This window comes from Carcharhinus amblyrhynchos, unplaced genomic scaffold, assembly GCF_965287045.1.
Source record: "Carcharhinus amblyrhynchos unplaced genomic scaffold, sCarAmb.v2.hapA scaffold_58, whole genome shotgun sequence".
NCBI lineage: Eukaryota > Metazoa > Chordata > Chondrichthyes > Carcharhiniformes > Carcharhinidae > Carcharhinus > Carcharhinus amblyrhynchos.
In genome coordinates this window covers 1440470-1466037 of record NW_027649798.1, presented here as the reverse complement: position 1 = coordinate 1466037, position 25568 = coordinate 1440470, and the positions used below count along the sequence as shown (strand labels likewise).

At 51.6% G+C, this 25568-nt stretch overlaps 1 protein-coding gene across 4 annotated transcripts in view; it reads left to right on the top strand.

Moving 5' to 3' along the window:
* Positions 1-4320: 4320 nt before the first annotated feature.
* Positions 4321-25568, top strand: part of LOC145337674 (phosphofurin acidic cluster sorting protein 2-like) — a 489510-nt gene continuing 468262 nt past the window's right edge. For all 4 annotated transcript variants that reach the window (XM_080182492.1, XM_080182493.1, XM_080182494.1 and 1 more), the window contains exon 1: positions 4321-4516. In XM_080182492.1, coding sequence (XP_080038618.1) covers positions 4392-4516 — 125 coding nt within the window. In that variant the 5' untranslated portion in view covers positions 4321-4391. The remainder of the gene's footprint in view (positions 4517-25568) is intronic.

Sequence of the window (25568 nt, the reverse complement as noted above, 5' to 3'; positions counted from 1 at the left end):
CCTAATGCAAATTTCTAAACTCCACTCATTTATCTATAAATCCACTTCACTTGATCTTAGCCAAAAAACTTCATTGCAAATGCATGTATTTAACACCTACACCAAACTTCTCTCAGTTCTTCCAGACAAGCTGTATCCATTAATCTTTCTCCAGTTTAATTACATCATTTACACACACAGCCTTCTTTACGCACTAATAACATTCCCCAAAACTATTTCAAAAAATCCACCCTCATACCTCCTTCCCTTCAGAAAAATTAACCACTGTAATTTCAGAAAGATGGTTTCATTTTCTCAACCCATTTGCTTGCCACATTTATCTATATGAATAAAAAGACTATCTGACTGCTGGGTACATGCATCTGCCTTGAAAATATATACAATTATTTTGTAAAAATACCTTTCATTCCAGTTCATTCTCTATTTGCCAAATCAAAGCATGTTTGAATTCTAAACTCTTGATAACCCATCTTCAGTTAAACTTTCTCTTTCAGCCACATTTATACTTTATAAATAGTGTGGTTACAATAATAAACTCCACCAGAATAGTCTGCCATTTCTGTCTAAAGCCTCAACAATAACTTCAAAGTATTGTGGTCAATTAGTATAACCACGTCCAACAGTGTGGTCCAAATATACAAGTTACGCTTTTGCAAATACACTTTTAGCCAAATTGACAATCAAATTGGCTTCCTGTTGTCCCTCAAACAGTTAAATATTGTCAATGCTCCTCTCACGTTTGACTGAAAATATCAATATAAACAATACAATTGCTCAATCCTTCAGTCACTTTGTTTGCTAGTCTCTGAAATGTTACTGGTGCAATTTTTTTACCAAAAGGCATTACTTTGTGCAGAGACGATGGGCTGAAGGGTCTCTTTCTGTGCTGTATACTTGTATTTGCATTGCTATCAACCATCCAGTATCACAAAGGCTGATATCCCTTTTGCCCTTTCCAATAGGGTACTTGTCAATGTCCTCACAGCAAGTACATGCTTGTGATAAACTTTCTTGATACAGTCCCCAACACACATGGAATAGGACAGTTGATACAGTTTTCACTTTATACTTATCAATACAGCCTTTGTGGCCTATCTTCTTTGATACCATTACAATGGGTGAACTCCAATTACTGTGATTGAGTTCTATGATATCATTTTGAAGCATACATGCAATTTCTTTCAGTACATGAGACAATTACACCTGATTTAATCTACATGGATATTACCTTATTGAAACTGAATCCCCCACATCAACATCAGGCACAGCTAAATCTGCTTTCCTGGATTATTTGCCGTTGCACAAATGTGATAGTTCTTTTAAATTTGATTTGATTAATTATTGTCACATATATTAACATTCAGTGAAAAGTATTGTTTCTTGTGCATTATATAGATAAAACATACTGTTCATAGAGAAGGAAAGGACAGGGTGCAGAATGTAGTGTTACAGGCATAGCTGGGGTTTAGAGAAAGATCAACTTAATGCAAGGTAGGTCCATTCAAAAGTCTGACAGCAGCAGGGAAGAAGCTGTTCTTGAGTCGATTGGTACGTGACCTCAGACTTTTGTATCTGTTTCCTGACGCAAGAAGGTGGAAGAGAGAATGTCCGGGGTGTGTGGGGTCCTTAATTATACTGGCTGCTTTTCCCCGAGGCAGTGGGAAGTGTAGACAGAGTCAATGGATGGGAGGCTGGTTTGTGTGATGGATTGGGCTACATTCATGACCTTTTGCAGTTCCTTGTGGTCTTGGGCAGAGCAGGACCCCATACCAAGCTGTGATACAACCAGAAAGAGTGCTTTCTATGGGGCATCTGTAAAAGTAGGTGAGAGTCGTAGCTGACATGCCAAATTTCCTTAGTCTTCTGAGAAAGTAGAGGCGTTGGTGGGGCTTTCTTAACTATAGTGTCAGCATGGGGGGATCAGGACAGGTTGTTGGTGATCTGGACACCTAAAAACTTGAAACTCTCGACCCTTTCTACTTCATCCACATTCACGTAGACAGGGGCATGTTCTCCTTTACGCTTCCTAAAGTCGATGACAATCTCTGTCGTCTTGTTGACATTGAGGGAGAGATTATTGCTGCCGCACCAGTTCACTAGATTCTCTATCTGATTCCTGTACTCTATCTCGACATTGTTTGAGATCCAACCCATTACGGTGGTGTCATCAGCAAACTTGAAAATCAAATTGGAGGGGAATTTGCCGCACAGTCACAGGTGTATAAGGAGTATAGTAGGGGGCTGAGAACACAGCCTTGTGGGGCACCGGTGTTGATTGTGGAGGAGGTGTTGTTGCTGATCTTTACTGATTGTGGTCTGTGAGTTAGGAAGTTCAGGATCCAGTCACAGAGGGAGGAGCCGAGGTCCAGGCTACGGAGTTTGGAGATGAGTTTTGTGGGAATACTGGTGTTGAAGGCTGAGCTGTAGTCAATAAATAGGAGTCTGACACACATGCCCTTGTTATCTAGGTGCTCCAGGGTTGAGTGAAAATGCTGGAAAATCTTAGCAGGTCTGGCAGCATCTGTAAGGAAAGAAAAGAGCTGGTGTTTTGAGTCCAGATGACCCTTTGTCAAAGCTAAAAGGCACAGAAAGTGGGGAATATTTATACTGCAGGGAGAGGGAATGAAAGATGAGTCATAGCCACAGAAACCAGGGAAAGGCTGCTAATGGCAGTCCACAGAGAGAATAGAAAGTGTGAATGGCCATACATTGTTATATAGATGCATTGGCCATGCTAAATTCTCCTGCAATGTACCCAAATAGGTGTCAGAGTGTGGCAATGGGGGGATTTTCACAGTAACTTCATTGCAGTGTAAATGTAAGTCCACCTGTGACAAATAAATAGACCTTATAACAAGGCAGAGAATCTGAAATCAGAGGGTAAGCTGTGACTGAGGAAGGGAATGTGGCTGTGAAAGCTAGTCTTGCTAAGTATCTTGTCCAACACTAACAGAGGATTGGAAAGCAGTGATGGGCTGAATGGCCTGTTCTGCACTGTGGGATTCTGGGACTAAATCACCACCTCCCGCGCCCCCCGCCCTGTCCCTACCCCTTGCCCCACCCTGTCCAGCACCCCACCCACTGCCCCACCCCCACCCTGCCCACTGCCCCACCCTGTCCAGCACCCCACCCACTGCCCCACCCCCACCCTGCCCACTGTCCCGCCCTGTCCAGCACCCCGCCCACTGCCCCACCCCCACCCTGCCCCGCCCTGTCCAGCACCCCGCCCACTGCCCCACCCCCACCCTGCCCACTACCCCGCCCTGTCCAGCACCCCGCCCACTGCCCCACCCCCACCCTGCCCGCTGCCCCACCCTGTCCAGCACCCCGCCCACTGCCCCACCCCCACCCTGCCCACTGCCCCGCCCTGTCCAGCACCCCGCCCACTGCCCCACCCCCACCCTGCCCACTGCCCCACCCTGTCCAGCACCCCGCCCCACTGCCCCACCCCCACCCTGCCCACTGTCCCGCCCTGTCCAGCACCCCGCCCACTGCCCCACCCCCACCCTGCCCACTGCCCCGCCCTGTCCAGCACCCCGCCCACTGCCCCACCCCCACCCTGCCCGCTGCCCCACCCCCACCCCGCCCACTGCCCCACCCCCACCCTGCCCACTGCCCCACCCCCACCCTGCCCGCTGCCCCACCCCCACCCTGCCCGCTGCCCCACCCCCACCCTGCCCACTGCCCCGCCCTGTCCAGCACCCCACCCACTGCCCCACCCCCACCCTGCCCACTGCCCCGCCCTGTCCAGCACCCCGCCCACTGCCCCACCCCCACCCTGCCTGCTGCCCCACCCCCACCCTGCCCACTGCCCCGCCCTGTCCAGCACCCCACCCGCTGCCCCACCCCCACCCTGCCCACTGCCCCACCCTGTCCAGCACCCCGCCCACTGCCCCACCCCCACTGCCCCCCCCCCCCCGTCCAGCACCCTGTCCACTGCCCCACCCCCACCCCACACCTCGCCTGCTGCCCCGCCCTGTCCAGCACCCCGCCCACTGCCCCACCCCCACCTAGCTCCCCACCCACTGCCCCACCCCCACCCAGCTCCCCGCCCACTGCCCCACCCCCCCCCTGCCCCGCCCCATCCTGTTCAGCACCCCGCCCACTGCCCCACCCCCTGCCCCGCCCCATCCTGTTCAGCTCCCCGCCCACTGCCCCACCCCTGCCCCGCCCACCGACGGCCGTTGGGCTCGCGCGGCCCCAGGTCTGAGCGAGGAACAGCGCAGGCGCAGTGCGTGGCTCTCGTTCCTCTGAGCGCGCGCTGGCAGCCCGCACGGGAGCGAGCCTGAGCAGGAGCGCGCGTCGGCAGCCCGCACGGAGAGAGCGGGCGGTGATCGGGACTGAGTGAGTGAGTGAGTGAGTGAGTGAGGGGAGCCGAGTGAACGGAGGGAATGATGATGATGGCGGAGAGAGGGCGAGTGGCGATGGTGCCGGGCACCGGGCTGCCCAAACCCGTGCCCATGAACCTATTCGCCACCTGGGAGATCGATAGATCGTCTCCGAGCTGTGTACCCAGGTGAGTGAGAGACTCCCGGGCAGCGGAGCCCCAGCGCGGAGACACCCCCCCCCGGGCAGCGGAGCCCCAGCGCGGAGACCCCCCCCCCCGGGGCAGCGGAGCCCCAGCGCGGAGACCCCCCCCCCCCCCCCCGGGCAGCGGAGCCCTAACGCGGAGACCCCCCCGGGGCAGCGGAGCCCCAGCGCGGAGACTCCCCCCCCGGGCAGCGGAGCCCTAGCGCGGAGACCCCCCCCCCGGGCAGCGGAGCCCCAGCGCGGAGACCCCCCCCCCGGGCAGCGGAGCCCTAGCGCGGAGACCCCCCCGGGGCAGCGGAGCCCCAGCGCGGAGACCCCCCACCCCGGGCAGCGGAGCCCCAGCGCGGAGACCCCCGTGGTAGCGGAGCCCCAGCGCGGAGCTCAGTACAGGAGCAGCGGAGCCCCAGCGCGGAGACCCCCGGGGCAGCAGAGCCCCAGCGCGGAGACCCCCGGGGCAGCGGAGCCCCAGCGCGGAGCTCAGTACAGGAGCAGCTTTCCTGATCAGAGACTGGGATCAGTTCAGGACATCTTCCTCACTCAGCACACTCGCAATCTGTCCCCCTCACTGACAGCTCATGTCTCTGTCTCTCAATGACACCTCTCTCTGTTTTTGCTCTGTTTTCTGTCTCTATACATCTCCGTCTCTCTCTTTCTGTCTGTCTCTCTTTGTCTCTCTGTCTCTCTCTCTCTCTCTCTTTGTGTCCCTCACTGACAGCCCTCATTGACAGATTTGATTTGATTTATTATTGTCACATCTATTAGTACACAGTGAAAAATATTGTTTCTCGCATGCAATACAGATAAAGCATACCGTTCATAGAGAAGGAAAGGAGAGGGTGCAGAATGTGGTGTTACAGTCATAGCTAGGGTTTAGAGAAAGATCAGCTTAATGTGAGGTAGGTCCAGTCAAAAGTCTGAGCAGCAGGGAAGAAGCTGTTCTTGAGTCGGTTGGTATGTGACCTCAGACTTCTGTATCTTTTTCCCGATGGAAGAAGGTGGAAGAGAGAATGTCCGGGGTGCGTGGGGTCCTTAATTATGCTGGCTACTTTGCCGAGGCAGTGGGAAGTGTAGACAGAGTCAATGGATGGGAGGCTGGTTTGTGTGATGGATTGGGCTACATTCACGACCTTTTGTAGTTCCTTGTGGTCTTGGGCAGAGCAGGAGCCCATACCAAGCTGTGATACAACCCGAAAGAATGCTTTCTATGGTGTATCTTTAAAAGTAGCTGACATGCCAAATTTCCTTAGTCTTCTGAGAAAGTAGAGGCATTGGTGGGCTTTCTTAACTATAGTGTTGGCGTGGGGGGGAGCTAGGATAGGTTGTTGGTGACATGGACACTGAAAAACTTGAACATTGTGACCATTTCTACTTCATTCCTGTTGATCGAGATATGGGCATGTTCTCCTTTACGCTTCCTAAAGTCAATGACCGTATCACTCTTCAGTCTTCTGTCTGTGCCTCTGTCACTCGCTACTTCTCTCTCCCGTTCCCCGCCCGCCCTGCTCCTCGCCCATCCGCCCTTTGCCCCGCGTCTCATGTACCTCTCTTTTCCTCTGTTTATCTCTTGCCCTTGTAGACTATTTGCTCCTGACGTTTTATCTCACTCTCTGTTTATGGTTCAATTTCACATTTCTTTCTGTCACCCATCATTACTCTGGGCAAGGGAAAGGACTGTCTGAATTGTCACTTTAGAACAACAGAAATCTTGCCCCTTTCTCTGTGTGAGTTGTTTGCTTCTCCTGATAAGAGGCAGGACAGGTTCAATGAGAAAGAGAGACATGCTGAGTGGAATTCAGCTTTTACCCCAGACAAGTATGCAAATAGATCATTATCTTTTGAAAGGGTTTCCTTTTTGCATTTTAATTAAATCCGTACGCTTTCAAACTCCCAGACAGTGTTAGACAGTGTGAGAATCATCGACTCGAGGGGAAAGTCAGAGACACTTTTCAAGATTTGATATTCCTTGAATTGCTTCAGTTGAGTTTTAAAATGCAATTGTGTTTGTGAAAAATGCCTACACTGAGCTTTTTAAAAGCAGTTTTCAGTGGTATTGTGTTACATGTCTGACAATGTATTGGGCAGATACACTAGTATTACAGACCCCCACTGTTGCCAACATTCATACATGCTTTTGTGTCTACATAGTTTTCACACATTCATGAAATGAGAAAAGAATGATTAACTTTCGCAACAGATTTTCTCTAAATTACTTTCCTGGATTGATATTTGTCATATTCCCTGAAGTGCCTGCTGCTCTTTGTAATGAAGTGGCCTCAGTGCTTTGGACTGTTTTATTAGACCAATAACGTTCCATTTCTGACAGAGATATTGGATTATCCTCTCTCTCGAGTTCACATTTATCAAACACCCCCTTGAACCATTCATGATGAAACCGGAGCATAACTGAAGAACAGATTATTTCTAAAAGTTTGCTTTCTAAATAGTTTTATTGTTCTTGTAAACATATTGTCAGTAAATATTAATGTTCAACATCTTGAAATTGTAGAAGTTCACATTTTCAGAATTTGACTTATAAAATGAGGTAATGATAGAATTTCTGCATCTGGTGAAGATGAGGTTGTTTTATTTGTCAATCAGATATGTGTGTGCCAAAACCTCAATCTTAATTATGATAGGCACAGTAAGAAGTCTCACAACACCAGGTTAAAACACAACAGGTTTATTTGGTAGCACGAGCTTTCGGAGCGTTGCTCCTTTGTCAGGTCAGTAATTATAGTAAAAGTAACAGAACTGGTGAAATTTGGCAAGATTTCAGGAAGTTTAATATGAGCTCATCCCTGTTCATAGAATGTTGGTATATCTGGGAAGCCAGTTCTTGGTTTTGTTTTAATTTCAATTGTTTAAATGGTGGTATTGATTATCAGCAGGGCCAAGTTTGCCTTGTAACAGTGGCCTGAATTTTACACCTCACCTGACCCTGAAGTGCACAAAATTGTGCAAGAAGACGCACATCCCAGCATTATTGCACATTTGCCTGATATTTTGCTCAATGGGCATGAGCAGGAGTTGACCGCATATCCACTGAGAATTAATCAGCTAGTTCAAAGGAATAAATGTCAAGTTGACTTGAATTTTACATTGCATTACATTAGGTCAATGCATGGGGAGGCGGCCAATCCATTTTTGCTGATTTGTCATCCAAAGCTGGGATAATAGGAGGGAGAAGCAAATGGCAGTGTATGTTGTAGGAGTTACTGAGAGCTTGGTTTGGAATTAAAATAGATTTGTGACTTTTCAGTGCTTTCTAGTGAGATTTTTACATACTTTCTGGACTTTTCAGGACTCATTAGTCTTGTAAAATCTCCCAGAATTTCAACCCATTGGCACTGATAGTGCATGGGTGAGCCCTATTTGAAAATCAGCAGATGGGTATTGTTCACTCTGCAAGGAACATCGCCTCCTCCGAGGAGGAAGACAGGTTGAAGAGAGCAGAGCTCAGGTGACACAGGTGTCAGCTCAGCAGAGAGGTGAAATCTCAGGGTGTCAAAGGCCAGCAGGGATGGCAAGGAGATTGGACCCACAGAAGACATCACTAACCAGCTGCCAGGTGTATAGGCAGCCATTCAACTCGTTCAAAATGACCAAAGTCCTGTGCTGCAGGAGCCTCTGCTTCTCGAGGGAAACCATCACTTCAACACTAGATGATTGGACTGGAGATCGTCTCCAACTCCCTAGGTGGACATGCAGTTCAAGTGGTTCTCCTTTTATGCCTCTGGATCTTTGTGTGGTCTCCCAGTCAGCTCTGCATAGATGTGTAAAGCTGGTGGACAGTAGCTTTGTTCAGGCAGCTAAGCACATTCATCCATTTCAGCTGGGATCAGATCAGCTACGCTGAGTGGGCTAGAGCTTAGCTGCAATTGCAGGTTTCCTCCAGCATCCAGGCTACCATTGACTGCACCCATATGGCCATCAAGGTGTCAGCTGGGCATCTTTGTTAATAGGAAGGAGCATCGCTCCATAAATGTTCAAATCTTGTGCAACCACAAGTCACACATACTATAGGTTTCTGCCAGGAATCGTGGCAGCTCCCACAATGCCTATGTTTTGTGCCACTCAAGTGCCAAGGCTGTTGGTGGCTCCAGGTCGCACGGTGGTTAGCATTGCTGCCTCAAAGTGCCAGGGTCCTGGGATAGATTGTGTATTGTGCTCTGCATTATCTAGCTCTTGCAAGGGGGGAACGATTGAACCAGGAAGACATCGACCCCAGGCAGATGCAAGGTAAGGATGAGGAGGCAGAAATGAATGAATTATAATAATGATTTGGATGAGAATGTAGGGGGCATGGTTAGTAAGTTTGCAGATGACACCAAGATTGGTGGCACAGTGGACAGTGAAGAAAGTTATCTCCAATTGCAACGGGATCTTGATCAATTGGGCCAGTGGGCTGACGAATGGCAGATGGAGTTTAATTTAGATAAATGCGAGGTGAAGCATTTTGGTAGATTGAACCAGGGCAGGACTTACTCTAGTTTCTCTACCAATGGTAGGCCGTTGGGGAGAGCTACAGAACAAAGAAATCTAAAGGTACATGTTCATAGCTCCTTGAACGTGGAGTCACGGGTGGACAGAGTGGTGAAGAAGGCATTCAGCATGCTTGGTTTCATCGGTCAGAACATTGAATACAGGAGTTGGGACGTCTTGTTGAAGTTGTACAAAACATTGGTAAGGCCACACTTGGAATACTGTGTACAGTTCTGGTCAACCTATTATAGAAAGGATATTATTAAACTAGAAAGAGTGCAGAAAAGATTTACTAGGATGCTACCAGGACTTGATGGTTTGAGTTATAAGGAGGGGCTGGATAGATTGAGACTTTTTTCTGTGGAGCGTAGGAGGCTGAGGGGTGATCTTATTCTTCACTCAAAGGGTGGCGAATCTCTGGAATTCTCTGCCCGTTGAAGTGGTGGAGGCTGCCTCGCTAAATATTTTTAAGACGCGGGTTGATAGGTTTTTGATAGGCAAGGGGATTAAGGGTTTTGGGGTGAGGGCGGGAATGTGGAACTGAGCCACGACAGATCAGCCATGATCTTATTGAATGGCGGGGCAGGCTCGAGGGGCTAGATGGCCTACTCCTGCTCCTATTTCTTATGTTCTTATAGAGGTCTATAAAATAATGAGGGGCACAGATCAGATAGATAGTCAAGATCTTTTCTCAAAGGTAGGGGCATCTAAAACTAGAGGGCATAGGTTTAAGGTGAGAGGGGAGAGATACAAAAGTGTCCAGAAGGGCAATTTTTTAACACAGTGGATGGTGAGTGTCTGGAACAAGCTGCCAGAGGTAGTAGTAGAGGTGAGTACAATTTTGTCTTTTAAAAAGCATTTAGACAGTTACGTGGGTAAGATGGGTATAGAGGGATATGGGCTAAATGTGGGCAATGGGATGTGCTTGGAGTTTATAAAAAAAAAAGGCAGCATCGACACATTGGGTCAAAGGGCGTGTTTCCATGCTGTAAACCTCTGTGACTCTATGAGGAACCTTCATGGAGGCGGAGGCAGAGACAGGAGGGAGCCTTGATTCAGTGCTCCTTCAGCTAGACTGTCATCCGTCTGAGCCCAAAGGCCTCCTTCACAAACATTTCACACAATACAGTGTCATGAGCCCCATGTGGCCTCTCAACCTCAATAATAAAGTTTGCTGCCCCTACTGTGTATCACGAGAGGGGAGGGGAGGGGTTGTGGGGGGAAGGGGAGGGGAGGGGAGGAGTTGTGGGGGGAAGGGGAGGGGAGGGGAGGAGTTGTGGGGGGAAGGGGAGGGGAGGGGAGGAGTTGTGGGGGGAAGGGGAGGGGAGGGGAGGAGTTGTGGGGGGAAGGGGAGGGGAGGGGAGGAGTTGTGGGGGGAAGGGGAGGGGAGGGGAGGAGTTGTGGGGGGAAGGGGAGGGGAGGGGAGGAGTTGTGGGGGGAAGGGGAGGGGAGGGGAGGAGTTGTGGGGGGAAGGGGAGGGGAGGGGAGGAGTTGTGGGGGGAAGGGGAGGGGAGGGGAGGAGTTGTGGGGGGAAGGGGAGGGGAGGGGAGGAGTTGTGGGGGGAAGGGGAGGGGAGGGGAGGAGTTGTGGGGGGAAGGGGAGGGGAGGGGAGGAGTTGTGGGGGGAAGGGGAGGGGAGGGGAGGAGTTGTGGGGGGAAGGGGAGGGGAGGGGAGGAGTTGTGGGGGGAAGGGGAGGGGAGGGGAGGAGTTGTGGGGGGAAGGGGAGGGGAGGGGAGGAGTTGTGGGGGGAAGGGGAGGGGAGGGGAGGAGTTGTGGGGGGAAGGGGAGGGGAGGGGAGGAGTTGTGGGGGGAAGGGGAGGGGAGGGGAGGAGTTGTGGGGGGAAGGGGAGGGGAGGGGAGGAGTTGTGGGGGGAAGGGGAGGGGAGGGGAAGAGTTGTGGGGGGGAAGGGGAGGGGAGGAGTTGTGGGGGGGAAGGGGAGGGGAGGAGTTGTGGGGGGGGAAGGGGAGGGGAGGAGTTGTGGGGGGAAGGGGAGGGGAGGAGTTGTGGGGGGAAGGGGAGGGGAGGAGTTGTGGGGGGAAGGGGAGGGGAGGAGTTGTGGGGGGGAAGGGGAGGGGAGGAGTTGTGGGGGGAAGGGGAGGGGAGGAGTTGTGGGGGGAAGGGGAGGGGAGGAGTTGTGGGGGGAAGGGGAGGGGAGGAGTTGTGGGGGGAAGGGGAGGGGAGGAGTTGTGGGGGGAAGGGGAGGGGGGAGGAGGTGTGGGGGGAAGGGGAGGGGAGGAGTTGTGGGGGGAGGGGGAGGGGGAGGAGTTGTGGGGGGAAGGGAGGGAGGAGTTGTGGGGGGAAGGGGAGGAGAGGAGTTGTGGGGGGAGGGGGAGTGTGGGGGGGAGGGGAGGAGTTGTGGGGGGGGGGGGGGGTGGGGGGAGTGTGGGGGAGGGGGGAGGAGTTGTGGGGGGAAGGGAAGGGGAGGGAGGAGTTGTGGGGGAAGGGGAGGGGAGGAGTTGTGGGGGGGAGGGGAGGAGTTGTGGGGGGAAGGGGAGGGAGGGTTGTGGGGGGAAGGGGCGGTGTTGCGTCACAAGGTATTGCAGAAGGTCAGGGGACATGATGGGGGTAGGGTGTTAGCGTGGATAGAGGATTGGTTGTCAAATAGGAGGCAGAGAGTGGGGGTCAATGGGTGCTATTCGGATTGGCGGATGGTGACTAGTGGGGTGCCCCAGGGGTCGGTGCTGGGGCCTCAGCTATTTACCATTTATATAGATGATCTGGAGGAGGGAACCGAGTGCAGGGTGTCGAAATTTGCTGATGACACCAAGATTGGGGGAACGGCAAATTGTGCGGAGGGTGTGGAGAGTCTGCAGAAGGATCTAGATAGGCTGGGCGAATGGGCCAGGAAATGGCAAATGGAATTTAATGTTGGCAAGTGTGAGGTGGTCCACTTTGGTAGGAAGAATGGTAGGAAGGACTATTGCTTACGGGGCGAAAAACTGCAGCAGGCGACGGTGCAGAGGGACCTCGGGGTCCTTGTGCATGAATCGCAAAAACCCAGCTTGCAGGTGCAGCAGGTGGTCAGGAAGGCGAATGGGATGCTGGCCTTCATAGCGAGGGGGATTGAATATAAAAGTAGGGAGGTCTTGCTGCAGCTGTATAGGGCATTGGTGAGGCCGCAGCTGGAGTACTGTGTGCAGTTTTGGGCGCCGCACCTGCGCAAGGATATTTTGGCCCTGGAGGGAGTGCAGAGGAGGTTTACTAGGCTGATACCGGAGTTGAGGGGATTGAGCTATGAGGAGAGGCTGAATAAACTAGGCTTGTACTCGTTAGAGTTTAGAAGAATGAGGGGAGATCTCATTGAGACGTATAAGATGATGAATGGGATGGATAGGATAGAGGTGGAGAGACTCTTCCCGCTCAAAAAAGACAGTAGGACTAGGGGGCACAGCCTCAAGATAAAGGGGAGGCGGTTTAGAACGGAGTTGAGGAGGAACTTCTTCACTCAAAGGGTGGTGAATCTCTGGAATTCTCTGCCCGTTGAAGTGGTGGAGGCTGCCTCGCTAAATATTTTTAAGAAGCGGGTTGATGGGTTTTTGATAAGAGAAGGGATTAAGGGTTATGGGGAGAGGGCGGGAAAGTGGAACTGAGCCACGACAGATCAGCCATGATCTTATTGAATGGCGGGGCAGGCTCGAAGGGCTAGATGGCCTACTCCTGCTCCTATTTCTTATGTTCTTATGTTCTTAAGGGGAGGGGAGGAGTTGTGGGGGGGAGGGGAGGAGTTGTGGGGGGAAGGGGAGGGGAGGAGAGGCGTTGTGGGGGGGAAGGGGAGGGGAGGAGAGGCGTTGTGGGGGGGAAGGGGAGGGGAGGGGAGGAGTTGTGGGGGGAAGGGAAGGGGAGGGGAGGAGTTGTGGGGGGAAGGGAAGGGGAGGGGAGGAGTTGTGGGGGGAAGGGAAGGGGAGGGGAGGAGTTGTGGGGGGAAGGGAAGGGGAGGGGAGGAGTTGTGGGGGGAAGGGAAGGGGAGGGGAGGAGTTGTGGGGGGAAGGGAAGGGGAGGGGAGGAGTTGTGGGGGGAAGGGAAGGGGAGGGGAGGAGTTGTGGGGGGAAGGGAAGGGAAGGGGAGGGGAGGAGTTGTGGGGGGAAGGGAAGGGGAGGGGAGGAGTTGTGGGGGGAAGGGGAGGGGAGGGGAGGAGTTGTGGGGGGAAGGGAAGGGGAGGGGAGGAGTTGTGGGGGGAAGGGAAGGGGAGGGGAGGAGTTGTGGGGGGAAGGGAAGGGGAGGGGAGGAGTTGTGGGGGGAAGGGAAGGGGAGGGGAGGAGTTGTGGGGGGAAGGGAAGGGGAGGGGAGGAGTTGTGGGGGGAAGGGAAGGGGAGGGGAGGAGTTGTGGGGGGAAGGGAAGGGGAGGGGAGGAGTTGTGGGGGGAAGGGAAGGGGAGGGGAGGAGTTGTGGGGGGAAGGGAAGGGGAGGGGAGGAGTTGTGGGGGGAAGGGAAAGGGAGGGGAGGAGTTGTGGGGGGAAGGGAAGGGGAGGGGAGGAGTTGTGGGGGGAAGGGAAGGGGAGGGGAGGAGTTAGAACATAGAACATAGAACATAGAACATAGAACATTACAGCGCAGAACAGGCCCTTCGGCCCACGATGTTGCGCCGACCAGTTACAAAAACAATGACCCACTAGCCTATACCAATCCCTTTTCGTCCATAAACCTATCCAGAGATCTCTTAAACGCCCCCAAACTAGACGCATCTACAACTGCAGCAGGCAGGGCATTCCAATCCCTCACCACCCGCTGGGTAAAGAACCTACCCCTGACATCCGTCCTGTAGCTACCCCCCCTTAATTTAAAGCCATGCCCCCTCGTGCTAGCTTTCTCCATCCGAGGAAAAAGGCTATCACTATCCACCCTATCTAAACCTCTAATCATCTTATATGTTTCAATAAGATCCCCTCTTAGCCGCCTTCTTTCCAACGAAAACAACCCTAGATCCCTCAGTCTCTCCTCATAGGACCTCCCCACCATACCAGGCAACATCCTAGTAAACCTCCTCTGCACCCTCTCCAACGCCTCCACATCCTTCTTGTAATGCGGGGACCAGAACTGCACACAGTACTCCAAGTGCGGCCGCACTAGAGTAGTGTACAGTTGCAACATTACACTGCGACTCCTAAATTCAATCCCCCTACCAATAAACGCCAAGACACCGTACGCCTTCTTGACAACCTTATCTACTTGATTCCCAACTTTCAGGGATCTATGTACACACACACCTAGATCCCTCTGTTCATCCACACTATTCAAAGTCCTCCCGTTAGCCCTATACTCGACACATCTGTTGCTCCTACCAAAGTGAATTACCTCACACTTCTCCGCATTAAATTCCATCCGCCACCTCTCGGCCCAGCTCTGCAACCTATCTAAGTCTCCCTGCAGACTATGACACCCTTCCTCACAATCTACCACACCTCCAACTTTGGTGTCATCAGCAAATTTACTAATCCACCCAACTATACCCTCATCCAGATCATTAATAAAAATTACAAACAACAGTGGCCCCAAAACAGATCCCTGAGGCACACCACTCGTAACTGCACTCCATGATGAATATTTACCATCCACCACCACCCTCTGTCTCCTATCTGATAGCCAATTCCTGATCCAACTTCCTAGATTACCCACAATCCCATACATCTGCATTTTCTGCAGAAGCCTACCATGGTGAACCTTATCGAACGCCTTACTAAAATCCATGTATACCACGTCAACTGCCTTACCCCCATCCACCTCTTTGGTCACCTTCTCAAAGTTGTGGGGGGAAGGGAAGGGGAGGGGAGGAGTTGTGGGGGGAAGGGAAGGGGAGGGGAGGGGAGGAGTTGTGGGGGGAAGGGAAGGGGAGGAGCTGTGGGGGGAAGGGGAGGGGAGGGGAGGAGCTGTGGGGGGAAGGGGAGGGGAGGGGAGGAGCTGTGGGGGAAAGGGGAGGGGAGGGGAGGAGCTGTGGAGGGGAGGGGAGGAGCTGTGGGGGAAAGGGGAGGGGAGGAGCTGTGGGGGGAAGGGGAGGAGCTGTGGGGGGAAGGGGAGGAGCTGTGGGGGGAAGGGGAGGAGCTGTGGGGGGAAGGGGAGGGGAGGAGCTGTGGGGGGAAGGGGAGGAGCTGTGGGGGGAAGGGGAGGAGCTGTGGGGGGAAGGGGAGGGGAGGAGTTGTGGGGGGAAGGGAAGGGGAGGGGAGGAGCTGTGGGGGGAAGGGAAGGGGAGGGGAGGGGAGGAGCTGTGGGGGGAAGGGAAGGGGAGGGGAGGAGCTGTGGGGGGAAGGGGAGGGGAGGGGAGGAGCTGTGGGGGGAAGGGGAGGGGAGGGGAGGGGAGGAGCTGTGGGGGGAAGGGGAGGGGAGGGGAGGAGCTGTGGGGGGGAGGGGAGGAGCTGTGGGGGGAAGGGGAGGAGCTGTGGGGGGAAGGGGAGGAGCTGTGGGGGGGAGGGGAGGAGCTGTGGGGGGAAGGGGAGGGGAGGGGAGGAGCTGTGGGGGGAAGGGGAGGGGAGGGGAGGAGTTGACAGGTCATAATACACACGGGTCAGGGTAGGTGTAGGAAAATGCTTTGTTAAGATGGCGGCGCGGGCTTGTTGGGCCGAAGGGCGTATTTCCCGTGCTGTGTTGTTCTTTGTTCTTTTGTAATAAAAGGTCTCAACCCTCGGTGAGATAGGGAGATGTCTATCCCAGCATGTGAAGACAGACTCCGGCGGATTGAGCGGATGAGACCAACGAAATGTCCAACGGTCAAAATGGCGGTCTCTGCAAGTGTTGTGGAACGCGAAGAGCAGGACAAGACACAGAAGACCTACTGGTCATCCATTACACCTAGTCCCAGCTCCAGCTGTCTTGACTCTTGTCTTGCCACTGGATGTAGGTGGGAAATGGGAAGAGAGAGCGAGGCTGACGCTGCGCAACTTCCCTCACTTCAATCCAAATCAAGCGCTAGTTTCGACACCATCATCATCATCAGTGTCCTGTTCAACCCTTGAAGTCCTGTGGCGATGGGCGAGCCATGAAGCAGCAGGTGAATGCACTGGGAGCTGTAGTCACGGACCTGCACGCAGGGGGCTCAGGTCTAATGGGCGTTTTCTGCTCACTGATGCAGTGGTGAAACTTGGCGTCTGCCTGGGCGATTGAGCAGTCCTCTTCAGGAATGCACTGCTGACCTCCATAGAATGAGGAAGGGGCTGGAAAAGGTGCCCTAAACATTGCCTGCTTCACTACACCTTGGCCAGTTTACCGCGGCTGGCGGCGATTCCATCTTGTGGTCGAACAAACAAAATAAAACACAAGATGACACTCCTCACCATTGGCATTTGGAATGCGCGCATGCTTTTGGACAACCCTACAGCAGACAGACCAGAGAGAAGAACAGCCTTAGTTGCCAGAGAACTTGCAAGGTATAACATTGACATTGCAGCCCTGAGCAAAACTCGTCTTGCCAATGTAGGTCAGTTGACTAAAACTGGAGGTGGATACACTTTTTTCTGGAGTGGTCGCGGCAGCGATGAACGTTGTGATGCTGGAGTTGGATTCGCCGTCAGGAGTCACCTTGTTTGGAAACTTGATAGTCTACCCAAGGGTGTGAACGACCGGCTTATGACATGACAGCTTCCGCTACAGAACAGAAGTCAAGCCACCCTGATCCTATGCCCCCACAGTGAACAACCTGGACGAGATGAAAGACAAGTTTTACGAAGAACTAGACACCCTACAATCAGCAGTGAGCAGTACTGACAAGCTGATCTTGCTTGGCGATTTCAATGCAAGAGTAGGGTGTGACTCTGCATCTAGCAGGGAGTCATTGGGAGGCACGGAGTGGGCAAGTGTAACAGTAATGGCCTACTCTTAATGAAGACCTGTGCAGCACACGACCTCCTCATCATCAACACAACCTTCCACCTGCCTACCCGTAACAAGATCTCCTGGATGCACCCCCGCTCTAAGTATTGGCATCTTATTGACTATGTCATTGTCAGGAGAAAAGACAGGATGTCAGAGTGACCAAGGCCATGTGTGGACTGCTGGACCGATCACAGGCTCATTGTCTCCAAAGTGAGGCTCTGCATCAGACCCAAGAGGCGACCACAAGTAGGCAAGGTTATGAAAAGAATCAATGCGGCCAAGCTAAAGAACTCCAGCATAGCTTCAGCACTGGCTGAAGACTTAGAAATCAAGCTTGCTGACCTACACCTTGCAGGCAGTGCTGAGGACGACTGGGAACGCTTCTGGGATGCTGTCCATACATCTGTGCTGAAGATGCTCGGGCCCTCTACCCACAAGCAGCATGATTGATTCAATGAGAATGATGAGGAGGTACAGGCTGTACTTGTTGAAAAGCACCGTCTTCATCGGGCCTGTTGGAACGACCCATCTTCAGCTGCCAAGAAAAATGCTTTTACCAGTGCTCGCAGGACAGTCCAGATTAAACTGCATAAAATGCAGGATGCCTGGCTGAGCGCCAAGGCAGATGAAATACAGGGGTATGCTGACAGAAACAACTTGAAATGGTTCTATGAAGCCTTCAACACTCTCTACGGACCTCAATCTCTCAGGAGTTCCCCCCTCCTGAGTACAGATGGTACAACTCTCATTACAGAGAGGGCTCAGATCCTGCAGAGATGGGCTGACCACTTTGAAACCGTTCTCAACCAACCGTCATCTATTAACAATGAGGCAATAGACAGGATTCCCCAGGTTGATATCAAAAGCGCTATGGATGACCCAACGGTAGTAGCCGAAGTCACAAAAGCTGTCAGCCAGCTATCCAGTGGCAAAACCCCAGGGGCAGATGCCATACCCGCAGAGATCTACAAAGCTACTGGTCCTGTACTTATCGAGAAGCTTACTGAGTTGTTCCAGTCCTTTTGGAAGCAAGGATCCATTTCTCAGGAACTTAAAGATGCTTCCACCGTACACCTCTACAAGAGGAAGGGCAATCGGCAAGTATGCGACAACCACCGAGGAATCTCGCTGCTCTCCATCACAGGATAAACCCTTGCAAGATTCTTGCTGAATCGTCTGGTCACTCATCCGGAGCTGGGCCTACTTCCAGAGTCACATTGTAGCTTCTGCAAAGGTGGCAGGACTATAGACATGACTTTTACTGCGCGCCAATTTCAGGAGAAGTGTCAGGAGCAGAATCGTGAGCTGTACACAACCTTTGTTGACCTTGCGAAAGCTTTTGACACTGTAGCCGACAAAGCCTGTGGAGGATCATGTCAAAGTTCAGCTGCCTCCCCCAAATTCATTCAGATGGTACGCCAGTTCCATGATGACATGATGGCCAGAGTACTGGATAGCGGAGAATCCTTTGAGGCATTCCCAGTCACCAATGGCATCAAACAGGGCTGTTCAGCATGATGTTTACTGCCATGCTCAATGATACCTTCCAGGACAGTGTTGCTGGAATCAGCCTCAAGTACAGAGTGGATGGGAAGCTCTTTGACCTGAGGAGACTTCAAGCACTGCCATAGCAAAGGAGACTGTTCTGAGAGACTTCCTCTTTGCTGATGACTGCACCCTGTATACTGGCTCAGAGCCAGAGATGCAGGTCAGGGTGGACAACTTTGGATCCACCATTAACATTAAAAAGTCCGAAGTCCTGCACCAGCCTGCTCCTCATGCACCGTACACAGAACCCATAATCACAATCAAAGGGTAGAAACCTGAACCAGAGGGGAATCAATATCCTGGGGGGTAAATTTGCAAAAGCGATGCAGGAAGGTTTAAACTGATTCGGAGGGGGGGAGGGATAGTGAGGAAAGGGGGTGAAAGTGAGGGGGGCATAGTTGGGGAATGCAAGGCACGGCATAGTGGGGGTGGGGCGGAGCAGGGTTTGAAATGCGTGTACTTTAATGCGAGGAGTATTCGCAATAAAGTGGATGAACTTGCAGCGTGGATCAGTACCTGGGACTTTGATGTTGTGGCCATTTCTGAGACATGGATAGAGCAGGGTCAGGAATGGATGTTGCAGGTTCCGGGGTACAAATGCTTTAGTCGGAGTAGAGAAGAAGGTAGAAGGGGGGGTGGGGTAGCATTGCTAGTCAAGGACTGTATCACAGTGTCGGAGAGAAAGTTTGATGAGGACTTGTCAGTTGAGGTAGTATGGGCGGAGATTAGAAATAGGAGAGGAGAGGTCACCCTGTTGGGAGTCTTTTATAGACCTCCTAAAAGTTCTAGAGAGGTTGAGGAAAGGATTGCAGAGACAATCCTGGTTAGGAGTGAAAGTAATAGGGTAATTGTTATGGGGGACTTTAACTTTACGAATATTGATTGGAGTTGCTATAGTTCTAGCTCGCTAGAGGGGTCAGTGTTTGTACAAAGCGTGCAGGAAGGTTTTTTGTCTCAGTATGTAGACAGGCCAACTAGAGGTGAGGCTATATTGGATTTGGTGCTGGGAAATGAGCCAGACCAGGTGCTAGACTTGGAAGTTGGTGTGCATTTTGGTGATAGTGACCACAATTCGGTTACGTTCACCTTAGTGATGGGAAGAGATAGGCATGAACCTCGGGTCAGCAATTTTAGCTGGGGTAAGGGCGATTATGAGGCTATCAGGAGTGAATTAGGAAGCATGGATTGGATTAGGGGATTACAGGGACTGGGAACGTCTGAAATGTGGAGTTTTTTCAAGGAGCAGCTACTGCGAGTCCTTGATAGGTATGTCCCTGTCAGGCATGGTGGATTTGGTAGATCTAGGGAACCGTGGTGCACTAAAAGAGTTGAGTCGATGGTTAAAAAGAAAAAGGAGGCTTATGTTCGGATGAGATTGGAGGGCTCAGATAGTGCACTAGAAAGCTTTAGATTGGCTAGGAGGGAGTTGAAGAGTGAGTTGAGAAGGGCTAAAAGAGGACATGAGAAGACTTTGGCTGATAGGATTAAGGAGAATCCTAAGGCGTTCTATAAGTATGTCAAGAACAGAAGGTTGGTCAGGGCAAGATTAGGGCCAGTTACAGACAGCAGGGGGAAGTTGTGTGTGGAACCGGAGGAGATTGGAGAAGTATTGAACCAATATTTCTCTTCGGTGTTCACGCAGGGGGACATGAATATAGCTGAGGAGGACATTGGGTTGCAGGGGTGTAAAATAGACAGTATTACGGTTGATAAAGAGGATGTGCTGGAAATTCTTGAGGGGCTGAAAATAGATAAGTCCCCTGGTCCGGATGGGATCTACCCTAGGATTCTCTGGGAGGCTAGAGAGGTGATTGCAGAGCCTCTGGCTCAGATCTTCAGGTCGTCATTGGTCTCTGGTGTAGTCCCGGAGGATTGGAGGATAGCGAATGTTGTCCCATTGTTTAAGAAGGGGAACAGAGACTTTGCCGGGAATTATAGACCGGTGAGTCTTACTTCTGTTGTGGGCAAGGTTTTAGAAAAAATTATTAGGGATAGGATTTATAGTTATTTGGAGTGTAATGAATTGATTAGAAATAGTCAGCATGGTTTTGTAGCAGGTAGGTCGTGCCTTACTAACCTTATTGAGTTTTTTGAGAAGGTGACCAAAGAGGTGGATGGGGGTAAGGCAGTTGACGTGGTATACATGGATTTTAGTAAGGCGTTCGATAAGGTTCACCATGGTAGGCTTCTGCAGAAAATGCAGATGTATGGGATTGTGGGTAATCTAGGAAGTTGGATCAGGAATTGGCTATCAGATAGGAGACAGAGGGTGGTGGTGGATGGTAAATATTCATCATGGAGTGCAGTTACGAGTGGTGTGCCTCAGGGATCTGTTTTGGGGCCACTGTTGTTTGTAATTTTTATTAATGATCTGGATGAGGGTATAGTTGGGTGGATTAGTAAATTTGCTGATGACACCAAAGTTGGAGGTGTGGTAGATTGTGAGGAAGGGTGTCATAGTCTGCAGGGAGACTTAGATAGGTTGCAGAGCTGGGCCGAGAGGTGGCGGATGGAATTTAATGCGGAGAAGTGTGAGGTAATTCACTTTGGTAGGAGCAACAGATGTGTCGAGTATAGGGCTAACGGGAGGACTTTGAATAGTGTGGATGAACAGAGGGATCTAGGTGTGTGTGTACATAGATCCCTGAAAGTTGGGAATCAAGTAGATAAGGTTGTCAAGAAGGCGTACGGTGTCTTGGCGTTTATTGGTAGGGGGATTGAATTTAGGAGTCGCAGTGTAATGTTGCAACTGTACACTACTCTAGTGCGGCCGCACTTGGAGTACTGTGTGCAGTTCTGGTCCCCGCATTACAAGAAGGATGTGGAGGCGTTGGAGAGGGTGCAGAGGAGGTTTACTAGGATGTTGCCTGGTATGGTGGGGAGGTCCTATGAGGAGAGACTGAGGGATCTAGGGTTGTTTTCGTTGGAAAGAAGGCGGCTAAGAGGGGATCTTATTGAAACATATAAGATGATTAGAGGTTTAGATAGGGTGGATAGTGATAGCCTTTTTCCTCGGATGGAGAAAGCTAGCACGAGGGGGCATGGCTTTAAATTAAGGGGGGGTAGCTACAGGACGGATGTCAGGGGTAGGTTCTTTACCCAGCGGGTGGTGAGGGATTGGAATGCCCTGCCTGCTGCAGTTGTAAATGCGTCTAGTTTGGGGGCGTTTAAGAGATCTCTGGATAGGTTTATGGACGAAAAGGGATTGGTATAGGCTAGTGGGTCATTGTTTTTGTAACTGGTCGGCGCAACATCGTGGGCCGAAGGGCCTGTTCTGCGCTGTAATGTTCTATGTTCTATGAAACTACAGGCATTGGACCAGTTCACTTATCTTGACAGCACCCTCCCCCGAGCAGCGACTATTGATACAGAAGTTAACTGCAGAATAGCAAAGGGAAGTTCTGCTTTTGGTAGACTGTGCTCCACTGTATGGGAACGTCGAGGAATCAGCCCAGCACAAAACTGAAGGTCTACAGCGCCGCAGTACTCACTACCCTCCTGTATGCCTGTGAAACATGGACTGTGTATTGAAGGCATACAAGACAGCTCAATCATTTCCACATGACTTGTCTTCACAGAAGATTACGCATCCGATGGCAAGACAAAGCATCAGACACTGAAGTTCTCTCCAGAGCAAGTCTACTATCAGTCCACACGCTGCTGATGAGAGCGCAGACCCGGTGGGCAGGTCATGTCATCCGTATGTCAGACAAGCGCGTATCCAAGCAGCTCCTTTTTGAGGAACTCTCTGCTGGAAGATGCTCACATGGAGGGCAGAAGAAACATTTCAAAGACATACTCAAAGCCTCCCTGAAGTCGCTTGACATAGATGTGACCACCTGGGAAACGCTGGCACAAAACCGCCCTACCTGGCGCTACCTCATCCACAAAGGCTGTCAAGCTCACGAAGCAAGGTGCATTGCTGAAGCACAACTTAAGCACGAGCTGCGCAAGTCCAGAGTCACCAGCGCAATAACTACACTGTCTACACAAATCCGTCCAATATGTGCCAGGACATTTTGTACCTGAATTGGCCTGATCAGTCATCTTCAGACACACCACAACAAGCCTCAAAATGACTAATGGTGTCGAGGTCCTCATCAATGATGATGGACGAACAACAATAAAAGGTTGCATTGAGGAAAGCGACTAAAGCCACCAGTGAAAATCCCTTTCTGTGCTGACTGTGCCTTAACTTTCTCTTGTGAATGCTACACCTTGGTGCTTCCCCCTTGCTGGCAGTGACATGAGAGGCAGATTGCTGACACTGCCGTCATGTTATCCCTGATGACCTTGGTGGTTATCCTCTGGCTGGTGGACCCTGAGCAAGTAGTCCTGGGAGGGTGCACACAGCGACATGGCTGGGCACTGCTCAGTTGTCATGGACTCTGAGGATGGTGTGGTGACTGGCAGAGGAGTGAAGGAGTTGCTGTCTTGTTTGGAGCACTGTGAAAAGAGCCCACGGACAGCTCATCCACCAGCATGAGGTATGTTTGTGCCTCCCACCTCGCCATTGGCACCTAATAGAGAGGCTGTGTGCCATATCCATCTCTCACACTGGCAATGCCCTCCTGAGATCATTGCCAGTGTGTGGGCTTGCAGGTTCGACTCATCATGGTCCTGGTATCCAGTAATCCTCGGAATTCTGGTGCCCGAGGTGCTCTCTCCACCGTGATGTGCCCTCATCACAGTGCACTACCAACTGAATCGACGTGCTATTTCTCACAGACATGCTGTTGTTCCTTTGGAGCACAGCAGAGAGGCAGCAATTCGTGAGAGGAGAGCTTGAGGATAAGCTACAGTGATTTTTTTAGCTAACTTTTTAAAATTTTTAAACCGGGAACCGGAAGAAGTCACAGTGCAGGTAGTGCGATGTTCCTCCTGTGGGATGTTTGAGGTGAGGGACACCGGTAGTGTCCCGCCTGATTACACCTGCAGGAAGTGCATCTAATTCTAGCTCCTTGAGGACTGTGTTAGGGACCTGGAGCTGGAACTGGAGGAACTAAAAATCATTTGGGAAGCAGAAGCAGCTATTGTTGAAAGTTAGAGGGAGATAGTTACTCCTAAAAGTGATACGTGGGTGACTGCTAGAAGGGGTAAGAAGCAGTCAGAGCAGCGATCCCCCGAGGCTGTTCCTCTCCAAAACAAGTACTGTGCTTTGGATGCTGTTGGGGAGGAAGACTCAATGGGGTACAGGTCTCGGGAGTAGAGCCTGTCTCTGATGCTCAGGTGGGAAGGCGGATAATTTGCCGGGTGTTAGCGATGGAAAGGTGGTAGGAATGGAGGGTCTTAATGACATTACTGTTACTAGAGAGGTGGTGCTCGACAGACTGGAGGGGCTGATTGTGGACAAGTCCCCAGGACCGGATGGAATGCATCCGAGGGTTCTGAAAGAAATGGCGGAGGTTATAGTGGATGCCTTGGTGGTTATTTTCCAGACGTCGCTGGATTCCGGGGAAGTGCCGGAAGATTGGAAAACGGCTAATGTTACGCCGTTGTTTAAGAAGGGTGCCAGGCAAAAGGCGGGGAATTATAGGCCGGTTAGTTTAACGTCTGTGGTAGGTAAAATGTTAGAATCCGTCATTAAGGAGGAAATTGCGAGGCATCTTGAAGGGAATTGCTTGATAGGGCGGACGCAACACGGTTTCATTAAAGGGAAGTCGTGTCTGACAAATTTACTGGAGTTCTATGAGGATGTGTCTAGGGCAGTGGATAGAGGAGAGCCGGTGGATGTGGTCTTTCTGGATTTTCAGAAGGCGTTTGACAAGGTACCTCACAAGAGGTTATTGCAGAAGGTCGAGGGACATGGAGTTGGGGGTAGGGTGTTAGCGTGGATAGAGGATTGGTTGTCAAATAGGAGGCAGAGAGTGGGGGTCAATGGGTGCTATTCGGATTGGCGGTTGGTGACTAGTGGGGTGCCCCAGGGGTCGGTGCTGGGGCCTCAGCTATTTACCATTTATATAGATGATCTGGAGGAGGGAACCGAGTGCAGGGTGTCGAAATTTGCTGATGACACCAAGATTGGGGGAAAGGCAAATTGTGCGGAGGGTGTGGAGAGTCTGCAGAAGGATCTAGATAGGCTGGGCGAATGGGCCAGGAAATGGCAAATGGAATTTAATGTTGGCAAGTGTGAGGTGGTCCACTTTGGTAGGAAGAATGGTAGGAAGGACTATTACTTACGGGGCGAAAAACTGCAGCAGGCGACGGTGCAGAGGGACCTCGGGGTCCTTGTGCATGAGTCGCAAAAACCCAGCTTGCAGGTGCAACAGGTGGTCAGGAAGGCGAATGGGATGCTGGCCTTCATAGCGAGGGGGATTGAATATAAAAGTAGGGAGGTCTTGCTGCAGCTGTATAGGGCATTGGTGAGGCCGCAGCTGGAGTACTGTGTGCAGTTTTGGGCGCCGCACCTGCGCAAGGATATTTTGGCCCTGGAGGGAGTGCAGAGGAGGTTTACTAGGCTGATACTGGAGTTGAGGGGATTGAGCTATGAGGAGAGGCTGAATAAACTAGGCTTGTACTCGTTAGAGTTTAGAAGAATGAGGGGAGATCTCATTGAGACGTATAAGATGATGAATGGGATGGATAGGATAGAGGTGGAGAGACTCTTCCCGCTCAAAAAAGACAGTAGGACTAGGGGGCACAGCCTCAAGATAAAGGGGAGGCGGTTTAGAACGGAGTTGAGGAGGAACTTCTTCACTCAAAGGGTGGTGAATCTCTGGAATTCTCTGCCCGTTGAAGTGGTGGAGGCTGCCTCGCTAAATATTTTTAAGAAGCGGGTTGATGGGTTCTTGATAAGAGAGGGGATTAAGGGTTATGGGGAGAGGGCGGGAAAGTGGAACTGAGCCACAACAGATCAGCCATGATCTTATTGAATGGCGGGGCAGGCTCGAAGGGCTAGATGGCCTACTCCTGCTCCTATTTCTTATGTTCTTATGTTCTTAAGAAGAGAACAGGATTAGTGATTGGGAATTCCATAGTTAAGAGGACAGATAGGAGAGTCTGTGGGAACGAGCGAGACTCACGGTTGGTATGTTGTCTCCCAGGTGCCAGGGTCCATGACGTTTCTGATCGAGTGTTCGAGATCCTTAAGGGGGAGGGGAACCAGCCCCAAGTCGTGGTTCATGTAGGCACCCATGACATAAGTAGGAAAAGGGATGGGGATGTAAGACAGAAATTCAGGGAGTTAGGGTGGAAGCTTAGGGCTAAA